This window comes from Oratosquilla oratoria, chromosome 12, assembly GCF_046742065.1.
Source record: "Oratosquilla oratoria isolate Oo_2021 chromosome 12, ASM4674206v1, whole genome shotgun sequence".
NCBI lineage: Eukaryota > Metazoa > Arthropoda > Malacostraca > Stomatopoda > Squillidae > Oratosquilla > Oratosquilla oratoria.
This window is the reverse complement of record NC_134788.1, coordinates 2701362-2718861: the sequence shown is the minus strand read 5'-3', so window position 1 is coordinate 2718861 and position 17500 is coordinate 2701362. Positions and strand designations below refer to the sequence as shown.

The 17500-nt window shown below is 39.5% G+C and overlaps 1 protein-coding gene across 1 annotated transcript in view; it reads right to left on the bottom strand.

Moving 5' to 3' along the window:
• The window catches only part of LOC143030904 (uncharacterized), a 34275-nt gene that overhangs the window by 1814 nt on the left and 14961 nt on the right, over window positions 1-17500 (bottom strand). The window contains exons 2-5 of the mRNA XM_076194145.1: window positions 7169-7799; window positions 2290-2445; window positions 1829-2121; window positions 853-1054 (exon numbers count right to left, since the gene is read on the bottom strand). Of these exons, the coding sequence (XP_076050260.1) occupies window positions 853-1054; window positions 1829-2121; window positions 2290-2445; window positions 7169-7798 (1281 nt within the window). The 5' untranslated portion in view covers window position 7799. The remainder of the gene's footprint in view (window positions 1-852; window positions 1055-1828; window positions 2122-2289; window positions 2446-7168; window positions 7800-17500) is intronic.

Below are 17500 nucleotides of genomic sequence, written 5' to 3'. Positions count from 1 at the left end.
TAATATTGATAAAAATAATGATAATAATAATAACAATAAAAACAATTATAGTAGTAATGATAAAAATAATATTGATAATAATATGTATATAAACACATACACAGTAATACGGAGCACTCTGAGGAAATGGAAATCGGTCATGCTTTGACGGAAATGCAGCCCAGACTAGGCACCTTTAGCTCCCCGTTCTTATTATTATTATTTTCACCACCACTCCATCATCATCATCATCATCATTATCTTTATCATTATCATTGTTGTTGTCGTTAGTATTATTACTAGTATTATCACAATGATTACATAGCCGGTAACGCCCAGCCCCTGGGGCTATTCAGGTAGTTACGAGTCAAATAACCTATATATATGGCAGCGTGTGGATATTTAGCCGATAAGAATCCTCGATGGTGCAGATAGAGGCTGCATTCAAATTATGTTTACGTTCGAATGTTTTTAAAGAATCTGTGCAACAGTATTTACACCTATTTACTTAATTAATCTTCGGGAAATTGTGGCCATCTATGTCCCGGGCCAATTCCTTTAGTGTATTAGATGCATTTTTTTTTGTTTTTTTTGTTTATCTTGAGACAATTTTTAGATTATTGATATCTAAGCCACTTTTCGGTCTCAAAACCCTAATTAGTTTCACATTTCATCCACGTATCAGTGTATTATTACCTATTATCATTACTATTATTACTGCATCATCATTATTGTTATCATTATTATCATCATCATCATTATTATCAATATTATTATTGTTGTTGTTACGAAATAGATCTGAATTTTCTATTATCATTATTCTACTTTATTCATTCATTTATTAATCTATTCACTTATTTTGTTTTAACTTACCTGTGTCGGACCTTCAACAATGGTGAGGCGATGGGCATCTCTCGGCTGAAAATCACACTGATCCCTCCATGGTCCCAACAGCCCCGTCGTCGGTTCCAAAGCACCGGTGGACACACGCCCAGTTCTGGCGTCACAAAGAATCCCGAACACTTCACGGTCAGCGTCATCTCTAAAGTAGAACCAGAAGCCTCCTGGACGAGACCTGAAACGAGGAAAGCATGAGAGGATGTGCGACATTGGAGAGATCTGTGACGTCATGTCGCGTACAAGGTCATCCCAGTAACTGGGCTACTTCTCCTCCCACATCCTCCCTCCTCCTCCTCCTCCCTCCAACCTCCTCCATTCGAACAACAAGAAGGTGACCTCGCTTACAGAAATCTAGACTTGTCTACGAGCATTTCAACACTGACTATGTCTAATGTTCGTCTAGGTTTACAATATCTTGGTAGTGCATCATTCAGCTTTGCTGTATTATATTATGACAGAAAACCAATTTGATATTTGGAGATTTGAAAAATAGAATATTGTAACAGAAGTCGTTTTCACTCGAACGAACGAACTCCCAATTGCCGGCGTTGGCAGTCAAGCCCGTGGAAGCCCAGTGTGATGACACTCTAAAGAAGCCCCTTTTTCTCAATATTTTCTCATGTTATATCATATGGAACATTCAGGCTATACCACACTGCTGTGCGAGTTATTGAATTATTTTGGATATAGGGAAAAAGGGAAGGGAAGGTTACTTAGGAAGACAATGGTGTGATTAAACCTAGATATGGATTTAAAAAAAGAAAAAAAAATGTAGTCGAAGAATTGAACCGAGTGAGACGACATTCACAAGCTGACAAATTATGTTTTATTTGAATTTATTGTTTCTGGTCCTCCTTGAAAAGAGAACAACGTGGATGCTCGTGCGGAGCTGTCGACTGGGAGACAGTTACGATCTATAATAACGACAATATGAGCAACAACAACGTACCTCTTAGGTCCTGTGCCTTGGACCTTTACGTGCGTCGTGTAATGGGCCTCGTGATCCTGTGGTAGGTCAAAACAGACACTCTCCAAATAAGGCACCACCTCTAAGCCAGTCTCAACAACGACACTCGATTCATCAGCCGCTGCTTCTTTAGATGTTGTATTTCCCGCTCTCTTTTCTCCGTTTTCTTTTTCTCCTCCAACGGCGCCAGAACTGTTGTTCGCCTCACCCAGCTGATGCGAAAGAGTTTCCGCTGATGGTTCGGACGCCCCCAGCGTCGACACGGGACCCTGCATCTGTCATAGGGACACAGTAAATAAGTAACCGAGAAGAAGAGAGGGGAAATAGTGGGGGGGGGGAGGGGGTCAACATTATTTCAATTGGACACCTGGAGACTGGGAATGTTGCCTCATTCTTTCGTAAACCTGTGACAGGTCAAAACGGACCTTCCAACTAAAACAAACCTTCTTGTTAGAACTCGTATTCCCCGCTCTCTTTTCTCCCTTTTCCTTTCCTTCTCCAGAACTGGCGCCAGAACTGCTGTTTGCCTCACCCAGCAGTCGCCGAAGAGTTTCCGCTGATGATTCGAACGCTCCTAGTGTCGACATGGGACCCTGCATCTGTCATAGGGATACAACATAAAAGTAGATCAAAAGAAAAGGGGGGAAATAGTGTTTAAGGGGTAACATTATTTTTATTGGATACCTGAGGGACTGGGAATATTGCGTCATCCTCTTGTAAACAGTTTCGTCGTCATAAAAATGGGTAATAGAAGGTCCTAGCACTGCGCGGACAAATACTCACAAGACAATTGCTCATACCTTTAGCTGAAAAAGCGACAAATGCTCACAAATTATTCTTTATGTTTCTTATTGTGAATAACATACATATCAATCTTTAAAGAAACTGATCATTCAACAAATATTGATTCATTTCCCAATACTTGTAGCTTTTTACAGTACCACAACATTATCATATGGATCCAGTTGCACTATCAGTCTTTATTCCAGAGGGGTGCAGTGTCGATATCAGTGCGCAGTCCCTACGAAGAGCTTCAACCGATGTCCAGAATGAAGGGTGATGATGTCCTACTAATGATGGAAATGATGTGTTCCATCCTTCTCAACTCTGTTGTTCGTTCGTGTTTGTCCTTCAAGAGAGGCCTGATGAACGTTCCAGACAGGAACGTCGAAGCGGGCTGGAGTGTGCCCCACACGCGTAGAGGAGGTAGTGGAGTATCTCGACGGACTCGTGGTGGCTGGACTTGGCGGAAGGTACCAGTGACGTATGTCGGTTCAAAGTAGCAAACTAGGTCCTCCAGGCCTTCGGGTATTCTGTTCTTGAGGTACGACCGCATGCCTTCCTGGTCCTGGCTGGTCTGGGGCTCTAAAGCCGAAGCGCTTCACATCCTCAACCTGTGCGGTTCAGCTCGGTCTGGCTCAAGTTTTGAAGTTTTCTCCAGGTTCTCTCCAGCCTTGCGTGGTGACATGAGGTCCTAGTAGGTACTGCTGATACCGACTGAATGGCTGCCAGCTCAAAGTCGGTGACTAAGAGCCTGGGGTCAGGAAAGATTGTCCGACATTTCTTCCATTTTGTCGACCACAACTTGCAGCAGTTCTTGGCCAGCCCGAGCACTCTTTCCAGGGAGGGAGGAAGGCATCGACGCAAGAGGACCTCGTATGACGCAAGTTGTTCAAAGATGCTTGGACTGATGGAGCAATTGCCGTCCATTCACCAGGTGTCAGCTTGTGCGACATGTCGCAGTTGCTCCTCGGATGCATAGACCACAACGCGTTGTCGTTCTTCTGGACCTGAGTCATGGATGAGGAAGGGCCTCGGAGCTGCTCCACCAGTTTGTGTCCAGTCCTCTGTGATGACTAGGTCCCGAAGTGATGCAGGGTCCTCAGGAAGACACCCACGCCGTTGTCGTTGAAGATCTCTCATGACAATGTTGGCACGGACCTCCTCAGTGGCTTGTAGCAGAGCTTGAGTCAGAAGTTGGTTTGGACGACTCACTGATTGCTTTGCTTGTGTCTTCATTATAGTTCTTAGCTTGGTGACTTCTATCCCAGTCCTGGTTGATGTTCGATCTTGGGTTTTCATAGTCGTCATCAGTAGTGAGACCTCCCTTAACTATGAATTATGACATTCTTATATATAGCCAAAATAGTTGTTTACCCTATACAGGAACTGGGAAAGGTACTCAACATACAGCATATAGTGAACTGCTCTACTAACTATGATCCTTTGAAAATAGCAATGGGAACAAATATTTGAAAATTACAAAAAAAAAAAAAAAAAAAAATTGTGTGAGCATTTGTCTCTTTTTCAACTAAGGATGTGAGCAATTGTCTTGTGAGTATATACCCAGTGAGCATTTGTGGCTAATGTAATTTAACACAAGTGAATGCAAGGTTATGCACATAGGTAAACATAACAGTAGGTACAGTTACAAGTTATTTGGAAATTCGTTGACAAAAGTGGATAGTGAAAAGGATATTGGCATGATTATCAGTACATATACCATACATACATATACCAAAGGCTTTTTCCCCCTTACACGGGAGGTAGCCAAAAGACGAGGCATAGAAACCACTCCCTCCCATTCCATCCCCTATATACTCCACTCCCCTCTACTCTCTTCCCTCCCCCTTATCTTGGCCCCTCCTGGATGACGGGTCATCCCTGCATCTTGTCCACTGCCCTGGGTCAGAAGTAGTGTCGCAAGACACAGCACACCCCCTCATACATCACAGCATCATCCACACACAGCCATTCTTCACTCACCCCCTATCTTCAGTCCTCTCCCGTCCTTCCTCAACAGACATTCCCCTTTTTCCCAATGCCCCTTTTACCCCATCCATCCATCTCATCCTAGGACGTCCCCTCATGTTCACTCCTTTCACCTCTGCCTTCCACACCTCTTTTACTAATCTTTCTTTATTCATTCTTTCCATGTGTCCAAACCATCCCAATACTCTTTCATCAACCCTATCTCCCAACTCCCTTTCCACCCCTGTTCTCCTCACCTCCATTTCTCACTCTATCTAGCCTAGGAACCCCTATCATACTTCTCAGGCATTTCATCTCAAACACATCCAAACTTCTCCTCTCTTCCTCTCTTATGGTCCATGTTTCTGCCCCATACAGTGCTGTCGGCACAATCACTACTTCATACAATATCCTATTGGCATCCATTCCCAAATGTCTATTTTTCATTACACTTTTTAATCCCCCAAGGCATTTACTCGCTTCTCTCAATCTACAGTCTACCTCCACCCCCACTCCTCCCTTTCCTGCCATATTCGCACCCAAGTATCTAAAACTATCCGCTTCCTCCAGTCTCTCTCCCTTAATACTCACTTCCAGCCTGCAACCACTCTCTCCCCTTGTGCATCTCATCACCTTACTTTTACCCACCTTCAACTTCCTTCTTTCACACACCTTCTCAAACTCTGTCACTAACTTCCTCAATCCCTCCTCTGGTACTGCTACATGCGTTGTGTCGTCAGTAAACAACAACTGGCTTATCTCCCACTTTTCTCCTTTTTCTTTAACCATCTCCAATCCCCGACCCGCCACCCTTGCATTCACCTCTCGCACCACCCCATCCATGTAAAGATTGAACAGCCAGGGGGACAAAACACATCTCTGACGAAGTCCCACCTTTACCTCAAACCACTCACTCTCTCCATTCCTAATCCTAACATAAGCTCTACTACTCTCGTAAAAACTCTTGACTGCTCAAATCATCTAAGCAGTGTATTTCAGCCTCTGAGAAAGCAAATAAGATTCTAGGACTCATTGCGCGATCTTTTGACTTCAAAAGTCTAGCTCTCATTAACAAGCTCTATAAATCGTTAGTTTGTCCACATTTGGAATATGCTGTTTCCGTATGCTCACCGAATCTTGATAAAGACACTGGCAGATTGGAAAAAGTACAAGGGCGAGCCACAAAAATGATTCTAAATATCAAACTAAATCATACGAAAATCAACTAAAACATATGAATCTGTTTTCCCTAAAAAAGCGTAGACTCTGAGGTGAATTGATATTGGTCTTTAAGATTCTAAAGGGAATTAATAACATCAATAGTGATAAAATTTTCACACTGAATGAGAATCAGACTAGAAATAATTGTCTCAAATTGTCAGGAAATAGATTTAATTTGGAAGTGGGTAGAAACAACTTTGCCAACCTTGTAGTTAATAAATGGAATAAACTTCTTGTAGAGGCAGTGCAATGTAGTTCAGTTCGAAGATTTAAGATTCGTTTAAACAAGCACTTAGGCAAGATTCTGTAATGACTACCATTTATTTTATATTATTTGTCTGTTTTTATCATTATTTGATTGATTTTCATGTATCATTATTTATCCGTCACTTTATTATTATTTACTATTTACTTGTTTGTTTATTTTTAACTATATCTATGCATTTATCTATTTTAATGTCATTTATATTATCATCAATTTTTTTATTTATCATTATATATATATATATATGTATATATATATGTATATTATATATATACATATATATATAATACATATATATATTATATACATATATATATAATACATATATATATTATATATATATATATATATATATATATTGCATCCGACCTAGTTATGGACCAAAAGGTCTCCTGTTGGCATGCTCCTCCTTTATAATGCTTGTGAGCATTTGCCATGGACTCTCCACGCTAAATTTTTAGAATTGTTGATTTCTAATCCTCATGTCTCATTCAGATAATCTTTCGCCCAGTTAAAATGGACAAGCTAAAGTAAAGGATGTCGACATGACAAACTTTAAAAATGCGACACCTTTATCCTCTTTCGTTGCCGCTTGTAGTATTATTTCCAGACCTTGGTTAATACCTCCAGTTATTACGAGGGTTTCTTATTATTTAGGTCAGGAACTAACAACTTCAGACGGACAATCTTGGATGTATTCTGAAGGTTTGTTTTGACCCTGCCGTGATGTGACTTACCAGGTAGCAGACATTACGTCATATCGCACGTCTTTACTAAACTGAAGCGTTACGTCATCTCGGTGGAATACAATTTGAGATTCATCTAATTTGAGTTAACATGTTTCATTCTATTTGCTCGTATCATTTGGCTGTATGTGATCTCGTTTCTTTGTTATTTTCTTGAGCATTCGTTATGCACCCAATTCTTCTCGATTACTCTCACCGAGCTTCTCAACCATGTGCACAACAAAACTATTATGTGATAAGTCCTCTTTTACTCCTCGATATTTTCCGTCTGTAGTATTTCATAGCAATTGAAATAAACAAATACTTAAAAAAGACATAGAGCTAGCGAATAGTATTTACCTGCATTTGGAGAGCAACTCGATTTCTATTCAAGCGACGTGACTTCTGCAGGAGCAAATCTTCAACAGCACCGAGGGAGGAAGTTCTCTCCACGACCTTATTCTGTTCCTCATTTTCGCTGATGTGACGCTGGACCATGGAGAGCGTATGGCTCAGAGGACCTATTAAGCTTTGAGCCATTTTCTTAACGTCTTGTATGGCCGCCTCGATACTGACCAAACACTCATAGAAACTTTGTCCGTCAAGGCTGTACTTGGACAAAAGGAGGCTTTTGGCCTGTGAGTGTTCAAGCACCTGGTGCTTCAGGTCCTGGTGGAACGGCCTGCACTCGGGACATATGTCCTTGCGACATTCTGCACACCACAGAGAGAATGCCTGTCCTCCGTGGATGGGGCAATTGCCCGAATGTGGCTCTTCCTCCTCCTCCTCCTCCTCCTTTGTGAGATCTCCGGTGGGAATGTCGTCCACATCTCCTAAGTATTCTTCCTTTCTGCACTGGAAACAGGACACTACACCGCCGTTCAAACTGTGGACTTGACGCAGACAAGGGAGACAAAAGGAGTGGCCACACGACAGCACTCGTGGTCGTCGATCCTCGTCGAATTTGTTAAGGCAATTGGGGCAATCCATCCTGGAAAAGGCGAGAAAAAGAAATATATAAATATATATAAAACATTACCCATGGTATACACATACATCATCAAACAACTACATCATTAATACACACACACACACACACACACACACACACACACACACACACACACACACACACACACACACACACACACACACACACACACACACACACACACACACACACACACACACACACACACACACACACACACACACATGGGATGGGCGAACTGTGTGTACATGGACCTGGAGAGGGGCTTTGGTAAAGTACCACACAGTCTACTTGTGTGAAATTGGAACACACGTCAGAGAACTGAGAGGAGGGAGGCCAACTACTCCAGTGGGTCAAATATCTTTCGAAGGGAAGACCGTAGTCAAGGATAAGATGTCAAGGTGGAGAGGAGTAACGAGGGGAGTTCCACCAGGTTCAGTGATTGGAGCTCCAATAATGTTTCTTGTCGATGTCAATGGCATGATGGAAGGTACAATAAGCTGTGGCAACGTGTTTGCAGGTGACGCCAAAAGCATGAGGAAAAAAAAAAAAAAGGCGAGATCTGCACTGCTTTAAAAAGATCTAGGCACTATCTTTTGCATGGAGACAAGAATGAGAAATGAAGTCCAGTACCAAAAAATGCAAAGTACTGGAAATGGGCAGCAGCATCAGTGGCAAAAGACCATCTCTAAAACATTCCTTGGGAAGTGAACCAAAAACAAAAGAGGAAAAATACTTGGGAGTGCTGACGACAAACATATGAGCAGCACTGTGGGAGAGACATACGGATTGCTGCACAAGAGTGAACTAGCTTTTCACTATATGGATGAACAGTTGATGGAAAATAAATGAATAAATAAATAAAATCCCTGACATGTCCAAGACTGGGATATGCATTAGTGGTATGGTCCTCACACGTCACTAAAGGGGGTAGATTGCATTGGCAGAGGGGATCTCCCGATTAAATATGGCGGGGCTTAAGAAGTCATGGGAACAAATCAAGAAGGACTTTATGTACAGATCATGTTAAGGAATACAAATTTCCATATAGATGGATTAATAATACTTGCAATAATTAAGACGATGATATAGCCCAAACTGGAACAATACTCGCATCTATATCTAAATATCATAACTGGAAATAATGGATATAAATTAAGTTGGAATTGTACATGAATTTCCATATAAATGCATAAATGCTTGTCATACATTAGGTGATATACCCCATACTGAAAAATTACATGAATCCAAATCTGAATATTATAACTGGAAATCAAGGATGTAGATTAAGATGGAAATGTACATGAATTTGAGGCTAGCTGTGACAAATTGGAGAGTAGCAGACGGGACCCTACGAGCGTTGCTCCTTTCCTGTATGCTACAATTAGGTGAATACAGCCCACATAGCATAAAATACATTAAAAAATTGTATCTGAACAAAATAAGAAAATGGAAGTCAACTACTACAATCGAGTTCGAAAATTATTTATATAGCAACTGCTTTCACAAAATCATCAAAAAGTATATGTATTTACTAATATATATATATGTATATATATACACACACACACATATATACATATACATATATATATACATTTTCTAAATAGAAATGTAGTAGCACATTTGTAGATAACACACAGGAACCCACAGTCGGAGAAAGAATAAACTTCGAATAAAGAATAATCCTATATTTCGGCTATCAACTGTAGCCCTCTTCAGGAAAGTACATAAGAAAGAGAACAGAGGGGACTTATAAACTACAGTAAGAAGAGATGTGGACAGTTGACCTCACTCAGACGCGGGGCTAACTGGGGTGGCGGAGGAGGGAGGGGGTGAGGAGAGGGGAGGATGTAAAGTCCGCACTAGCTTATTTATTGCTGCGCGTGAGATAATGTCAGGTGTCCACTGCCCTTTAGAAATATTAATATTAGGGCATTCCTCAATTAATGCTGATTCGACTATTTTCCTCCTGAAACCACAGTGGGACTTGAACACTAATCTGGCCTTACCCCAGTCGAAAGAATGATTCTTATTTTTAACATGAAGAAATACAGCCGAATTTTCCTGCCCATACCTAATTGACCTTTTATGTTCTGCCAATCTAGTGTTCAAGTCTCTCCCGGTTTGACCCAAGTAAACCAAATCACAATCTTTGCAGGGCAAACAATAAACACCAGGTGACTCAACTTCCTTCGGCTTTTGTTGAACGTTCACAATTTGCTTACGTACGGTGTTAGGATAGTGATAGGCAATAGTGAGACGTTCACGAGGAAACAATTTAGTAGAAGAACTGATGGTATTATTGAATGGAATTTTTAAAATGTCCTTAAAGGAGCGGTGAAAATTTGAGGGGACGGAAGTTTTAAAATGGTTGGCCCTAGCCTTACTGAGGGCTTGGTCCAGAAACCAAGGTGGATAAGCCAACTTCTCAAGTTGACATTTGATCACCTCAATCTCTTGAGGATTTGCAGTCCTCAATTTCTGGACCAAGAGATTGAGGTGATCAAATGTCAACTTGAGAAGTTGGCTTATCCACCTTGGTTTCTGGACCAAGCCCTCAGTAAGGCTAGGGCCAACCATTTTAAAACTTCCGTCCCCTCAAATTTTCACCGCTCCTTTAAGGACATTTTAAAAATTCCATTCAATAATACCATCAGTTCTTCTACTAAATTGTTTCCTCGTGAACGTCTCACTATTGCCTATCACTATCCTAACACCGTACGTAAGCAAATTGTGAACGTTCAACAAAAGCCGAAGGAAGTTGAGTCACCTGGTGTTTATTGTTTGCCCTGCAAAGATTGTGATTTGGTTTACTTGGGTCAAACCGGGAGAGACTTGAACACTAGATTGGCAGAACATAAAAGGTCAATTAGGTATGGGCAGGAAAATTCGGCTGTATTTCTTCATGTTAAAAATAAGAATCATTCTTTCGACTGGGGTAAGGCCAGATTAGTGTTCAAGTCCCACTGTGGTTTCAGGAGGAAAATAGTCGAATCAGCATTAATTGAGGAATGCCCTAATATTAATATTTCTAAAGGGCAGTGGACACCTGACATTATCTCACGCGCAGCAATAAATAAGCTAGTGCGGACTTTACATCCTCCCCTCTCCTCACCCCCTCCCTCCTCCGCCACCCCAGTTAGCCCCGCGTCTGAGTGAGGTCAACTGTCCACATCTCTTCTTACTGTAGTTTATAAGTCCCCTCTGTTCTCTTTCTTATGTACTTTCCTGAAGAGGGCTACAGTTGATAGCCGAAATATAGGATTATTCTTTATTCGAAGTTTATTCTTTCTCCGACTGTGGGTTCCTGTGTGATACATATATATATGCACTAAAAACCCACTATTGATTGGATTTAAGAAAAGAAAGGAAATAACGATTTCTGTATATTTCGATCACTTGCTGTGATCCTCTTCAAGCGGAATACATAGATAAGAGAAAACACATTACTTATATACAGAGGAGAGAGGTGGAGTAAGGGAACATGGACATTTCATATCAGGTGGCGTCTAAGTTGCCGCGCGGACTTTGTGGCAAGTCGTCCGCTTTTACAATATAAGGAAGTAATTTATTAACTGCCAAGGTGGTTATATAATCAGGTGACCATTGTCCTTTTGAAATGTTAAAGTTTGGGAATTGTTTAATTAAGGAAGATTCAATAATTTTCCTTTTATAACTACATTTTGATTTGAAAATTATTTTGGCCTCGTCCCAATTTATGCAGTGATTATTGTTGGCGACGAGTTGAAATACCGCGGAGTTCTGTCGTGCGTATTTTACTGAATTTTTGTGTTCTTTTATTCTTGTTTTTAATTCTCTATCCGTTTGTCCCCAATACACTTCATCACATCCTGAGCAGGGTAATTTGTAATCTCCGAGGTTTGTGTCTTCTGTTGTTCTGTGATGAACGTTTACTACTTTTCTGAATAAACTGTTGGGGTAACTATGAATGATTTTTATGTTGTCTTTTGGTAGCATTTGGGAAAAATTATTGATAGATTTATTATAAGGAAGTTTTAGGCAATTTTTGTTCCAATTATGATGCTGAGATGGGTGGGAAGTGGATTTATAGTTTATAACTGGTTTTGGCCTTACTTAAGGCGTTGTTTGTAAACCAGTCTGGGTACCCTAATCTTCTTAATTGATTTCGTATGATTAGAATTTCTGGGTCCAAATAAGATGGGCTCCATAGTCTTAGTGCCCTTAGAAAAAGACCCGAAGCAACACTATATTTGATATTGTCAGGATGGTAACTAAAGAAGTGTACATAGCTCCCAGTGTGCGTTGGTTTTCTGTACACTGTGAAAGAAAGATGGTCCTGATGTCTCATGACTAAGATGTCCAAAAATGGTAAACTATTATCCACTTCCCATTCCACTTTGAATTTAATGTTAGCAGTTAGGAGGTTGAGTTTGTTGAAGAAGTCATTAAAGGAACCCCACTCTTCATCCCAAATCGTGAAGATGTCATCCACATATCTATACCAAAACATTCCGTAGGGTTTTATGTCCTGCAGAAGTACCGTCTCAAAATATTCCATGTATAAGTTTGCTAGCACCGGGGAGAGATTAGATCCCATTGAACAGCCAAATTTTTGCTTGTAATATTTATCATTAAACGAAAAAACATTTGTGCCAGCACATAATTTTGTTTACTGAGATGGGAAGTTGATCCTGATAAAGCTGTAATTTATTTTCCAGGAACTTCAAAACTTCTGTTACATTGATATTTGTAAATAAAGACACTATGTCTAGGCTTAACAATTTACTCCGTCCCGGAAGATGGTGACTTTTGATCTTATCTATAAAATCTTCTGAATGCTTTATGTGTGATCCAGAAAAACATCCTACGAACGGTGATAAGATGTTCGTGAGCCATTTTGATAACTTACTAGTACAAGAGTTCCTATTACAGATGATGGGTCTAAGGGGGGTGTTTTCCTTATGTATTTTTGGGAGGCCATAAAAATTGGGTAACTGTGGATTAGTGACTAACAAGCTGTTAAAAATATCATTTCCCAAGATATTGCGTGCCTTTTTATTGAAATCTGAGACGGTACTTTTGAGAGGGTTTTTTTTTGTTGTCAATTTTTCGTATGTTTCAATGTCATTTAAGAGATCAAAAGCTTTCTTTTCGTGATCTGAGTTGTTGAGGATTCCTATTTTCCCACCCTTGTCTGCTCTGGTAATGATAACATCTTTGCGATCTGTGAGATGATCTACTGCCAGCTTGTAACGTTCAGGCAACCCGCAATCATCCTTAAAACAATCCATGATACCTTGCATTAAAATCCCTTTTAAGCACAACAACTCACTATCATAATTGTTGGAGGCACAACAGAACTCCGCGGTATTTCAACACGTCGCCAACAATAATCACTGCATAAATTGGGACGAGGCCAAAATAATTTTCAAATCAAAATGTAGTTATAAAAGGAAAATTATTGAATCTTCCTTAATTAAACAATTCCCAAACTTTAACATTTCAAAAGGACAATGGTCACCTGATTATATAACCACCTTGGCAGTTAATAAATTACTTCCTTATATTGTAAAAGCGGACGACTTGCCACAAAGTCCGCGCGGCAACTTAGACGCCACCTGATATGAAATGTCCATGTTCCCTTACTCCACCTCTCTCCTCTGCATATAAGTAATGTGTTTTCTCTTATCTATGTATTCCGCTTGAAGAGGATCACAGCAAGTGATCGAAATATACAGAAATCGTTATTTCCTTTCTTTTCTTAAATCCAATCAATAGTGGGTTTTTAGTGCATTTATTAATGTGTTACGACATTACTGGACAGTAATATATATATATATATATATATATATATATATATATATATATATATATGTATATATATATGTATATATATATATACATATATATATAGTGTGTGTGTGTGTGAGTAAAAGGCTGGTAGATGAAGGTAGACAGGTAGGTAGATAGAGGGATAAGTGGCGAGAATTTAATTTTACGAGTTAGATGTTTTGAAAACAATAGCCGCGAGGGAGTTGCGGAGTTGAATAATCTCGCTCACCGTCTAAAATTTTGTAAACAAAAGCTAGGTCACAGATATTAACGCTGGTGTGACAATATGTAAACACTAAGCCATTCCGCTTATATATAAAGATTGCTTGTGTAAGCAGTATTGCTTAAGACGGTGTAACAGTCTTTCTGGTTGGAGAAGGGTGGAGTAGGAGAAACATTTTATTGGTACATGGGAGAAAAGTCACGCCTTAAGGGGAGGCAGGCACTTATTTGTAACGGTCGAGATTATTGGATGAATTAAGTAGTGTCGTCGGAACAGAGATGGCTTAGTGAGTGGATTGGGGATCCCAGGCGGGGAGTCCTCTGGTGTGCCTAAAAAAGACAAGTTGTAGAAGATTTAGTGAAAAAAAATCAAGAAAATATCTCAACCGTGTAAATACCCTACTAGAAGCACATGCTTAGTGGAGCTTGACTAAGTAGGATGAAGTGAGGCTAAATGGGGCCTACAGAGGAAAATAATGGAAATTGAGTGACTAACTCACATTAAGACAATGATCAAAAGAAAGTGAAAGTGAAGGAAGAAATACAAAACAATATAAGGGAACAGTAAACAGAATTACCCAGAACATTTCATTTAGAGACGCAGGAAACTGAAGTGAAAGTGAAGGGGTCGACATATATATACAAATATATATATATATATATATATATATATATATATATATATATATATGTATATATATATATGTATATATATGTATATATATATATATATATATATATATATATATATATATATATATATGCGTTAGTAACCACTAGGAAAAGTAAATCAACGAAGCAGAGCGCCTTCGAATAATTACATCTTCAGTGCTGAAGATGTGATTATACGAAAGCACTCTACTTCATTAGTTTACTTTTCCTAGTGGTTACTTACGCATCTGTGAACACACGTTCCTAGTGTTTTTATTGCATATAAAGGTCAGGGTTCGAATCCTTTGGCAGAGCTTCTAAAATGCTCAATCCTAAACATACACAAATTGTCGGAGGGCTCGCCTGATATGGGGATTGGATGAAATTGAGACTACCTCTTCTGTAGCTACGTGGAGTGTGGTCAGGGACTTGTACAGTCCTTTTGTACCATCGCACGTAGCTCAGTTGCTAGCATCTTGGCTTCGTGATTATGCACACACAGGTCAGGGTTCGAATCCCTTGGCAGAGCTTCTAAAATGTTTATATACATATATATGTATATACATATATATATATGGACACTCCCTCACCAGGAAACAACACTCCCTCACCAGGCAACAACTAGATACACATGGACACTCCCTCACCAGGCAACAACTAGAAACACAAACAACAATACTGTATCGTGAACAAGACAGAAGGAGATTAAGGATGGCTGAATCAATTTTTATTCGTCTGGATCAACCCTCCATCAATATCCAGCTACAGCCTGAAGTTTCACTCCCATCAATGAGGAAGCCCAACCAGCAACCTACAGGGAACCCGTCGGCACTCCATGGGTAGCTATGCGGACATGACATCTCCCCCGCCACACGACATCTCCCCCGCCACACCTCGTATGACTTCCTGTCCCAGTGTTTCTTCGCGGGTACAAAATCTCCCCCGCCACACCTCGTATGTCATTCCTGTTTTCACAGTGTATATTGTAACTCCTGAAGATGACCTCTGATTGGGTCGAAAGACGTCTAGAGTAAACACCATGTACCTTGGAGATTCTATCAATACCCTGACCTCCAACCTCCGCTCTCTCATTCGAAATATCGAGAGTACTTCTTACAAGTTGAACAATGCTACTACTGCTGTAGACTTCAACAAAGCCTGTATTCAAAATGGCCTCCTTCCAAAATATATATATACATATATATATATATATATATATATATATGTATATACATATATATATATGTATATACATATATATATACATATATATATACATACATATACATATATATGCATATATATACATATATATATATATATATATCGACTTAGACGAAGGGTTAAATAGTGATGTTAGTAAGTTTGCGGACGACACTAAAATAGAACGCCTAATTAGGTCAGGAGACGACGGCCAGATTCTGCAGGATGACCTTAATAAACTGTTAACATGGTCGGTGAAATGGCAAATGAACTTCAATATCTCTAAGTGTAGCGTGTTAAACGTAGGGCTACACAACCCCAAAAATAGATACAGCTTAGATAACACGTTTTTAGACAAATCTGAGTGCGAGAGGGACTTGGGACAGGAAGCAGTGTATTAGCGCCAGAAATAAAGCTAACAGGGCATTAGGCTTCATTGCTAGGACGGTAACGAATAGAAGTGCAGAAGTAATTATTAAACTCTATCTAGCGATAGTTAGACCCATCCTTGACTATGCGGTACAGTTTTGGTCTCCGTTCTACAGAATGGACGTAAATTCACTAGAATCAGTACAGAGAAGAATGACCAAAATGATACAAGGACTCGGAAATTTGCCTTACGAAGAGAGGCTTAGGCACCTAAACTTACACTCTCTGGAAAGACGCAGAGTGCGGGGTGATCTAATAGAAGTGTTCAAGTGGATCAAAGGCTATAACAAGGGTGATGCAAACAAGGTCATCATAATAAAACAACAGGGCAGGACTCGCAGTAATGGGTATAAACTGGACAAATTTAGATTTAAGAAGGAAATAGGCAAGAATTGGTTTACTAATAGGGTGGTCGATGAATGAAATAAACTTAGTAACCATGTAGTAAGCGCTGAAACTATCAGTTGTTTTAAAAAACGATTAGACAACTTTATGGATGGGGATGACAGGTGGTGATGGATACGGAGCTGCCTAGTGTAGGCCTTATGGTCTTTTGCAGTCTCCTTTATTTTTTATGTTCTTATATATATATATATATATATATATATATATATATGCTGCGACATTGTGATAAGTTGATGAAGGTGGAAAAAGAAGTGGCAGGTCTAGTTCCGAGATTTTTAGTTTATTCCTGACCGGTTCGCTCTGTGCTTTCTTCATAGTAATGTGACTCTGGGGTGAAGCTGTATATATATATATATATATATATATATATATATATATACATATATATATACATATATATATATACATGTATATACATATATGTATATGTATACATATATATATATATATATATATATATATATATATATTCAGTACTACTGAAATATAAAAGTCAGGGTTCGAATCCCTTGGCAGAGCTTCTAAAACGTTCAATCTTAAACATACACAAATTGTCGGAGGGCTCGCCTGATATGCTGATTGGATGAAATTGAGACTACCTCTTCTGTAGCTACGTGGAGTGTGGTCAGGGACTTGTACAGTCCTTTTGTACCATCGTACGTAGCTCAGTTGCTAGCATCTTGGCTTCGTGATTATGGACACACAGGTCAGGGTTCGAATCCCTTGGCAGAGCTTCTAAAATGTTTATATATATATATATATATATATATATATATATATATATATATATATATATATATATATATATATATATATGTATGTATGTATGTATGCTGCGACATTGTGATAAGTTGATGAAGGTGGAAAAAGAAGTGACAGGTCTAGTTCCGAGATTTTTAGTTTATTCCTGACCGGTTTTGCTCTGTGCTTCTTCAGAGTAATGTGACTCTGGGGTGAAGCTGTACATATATATA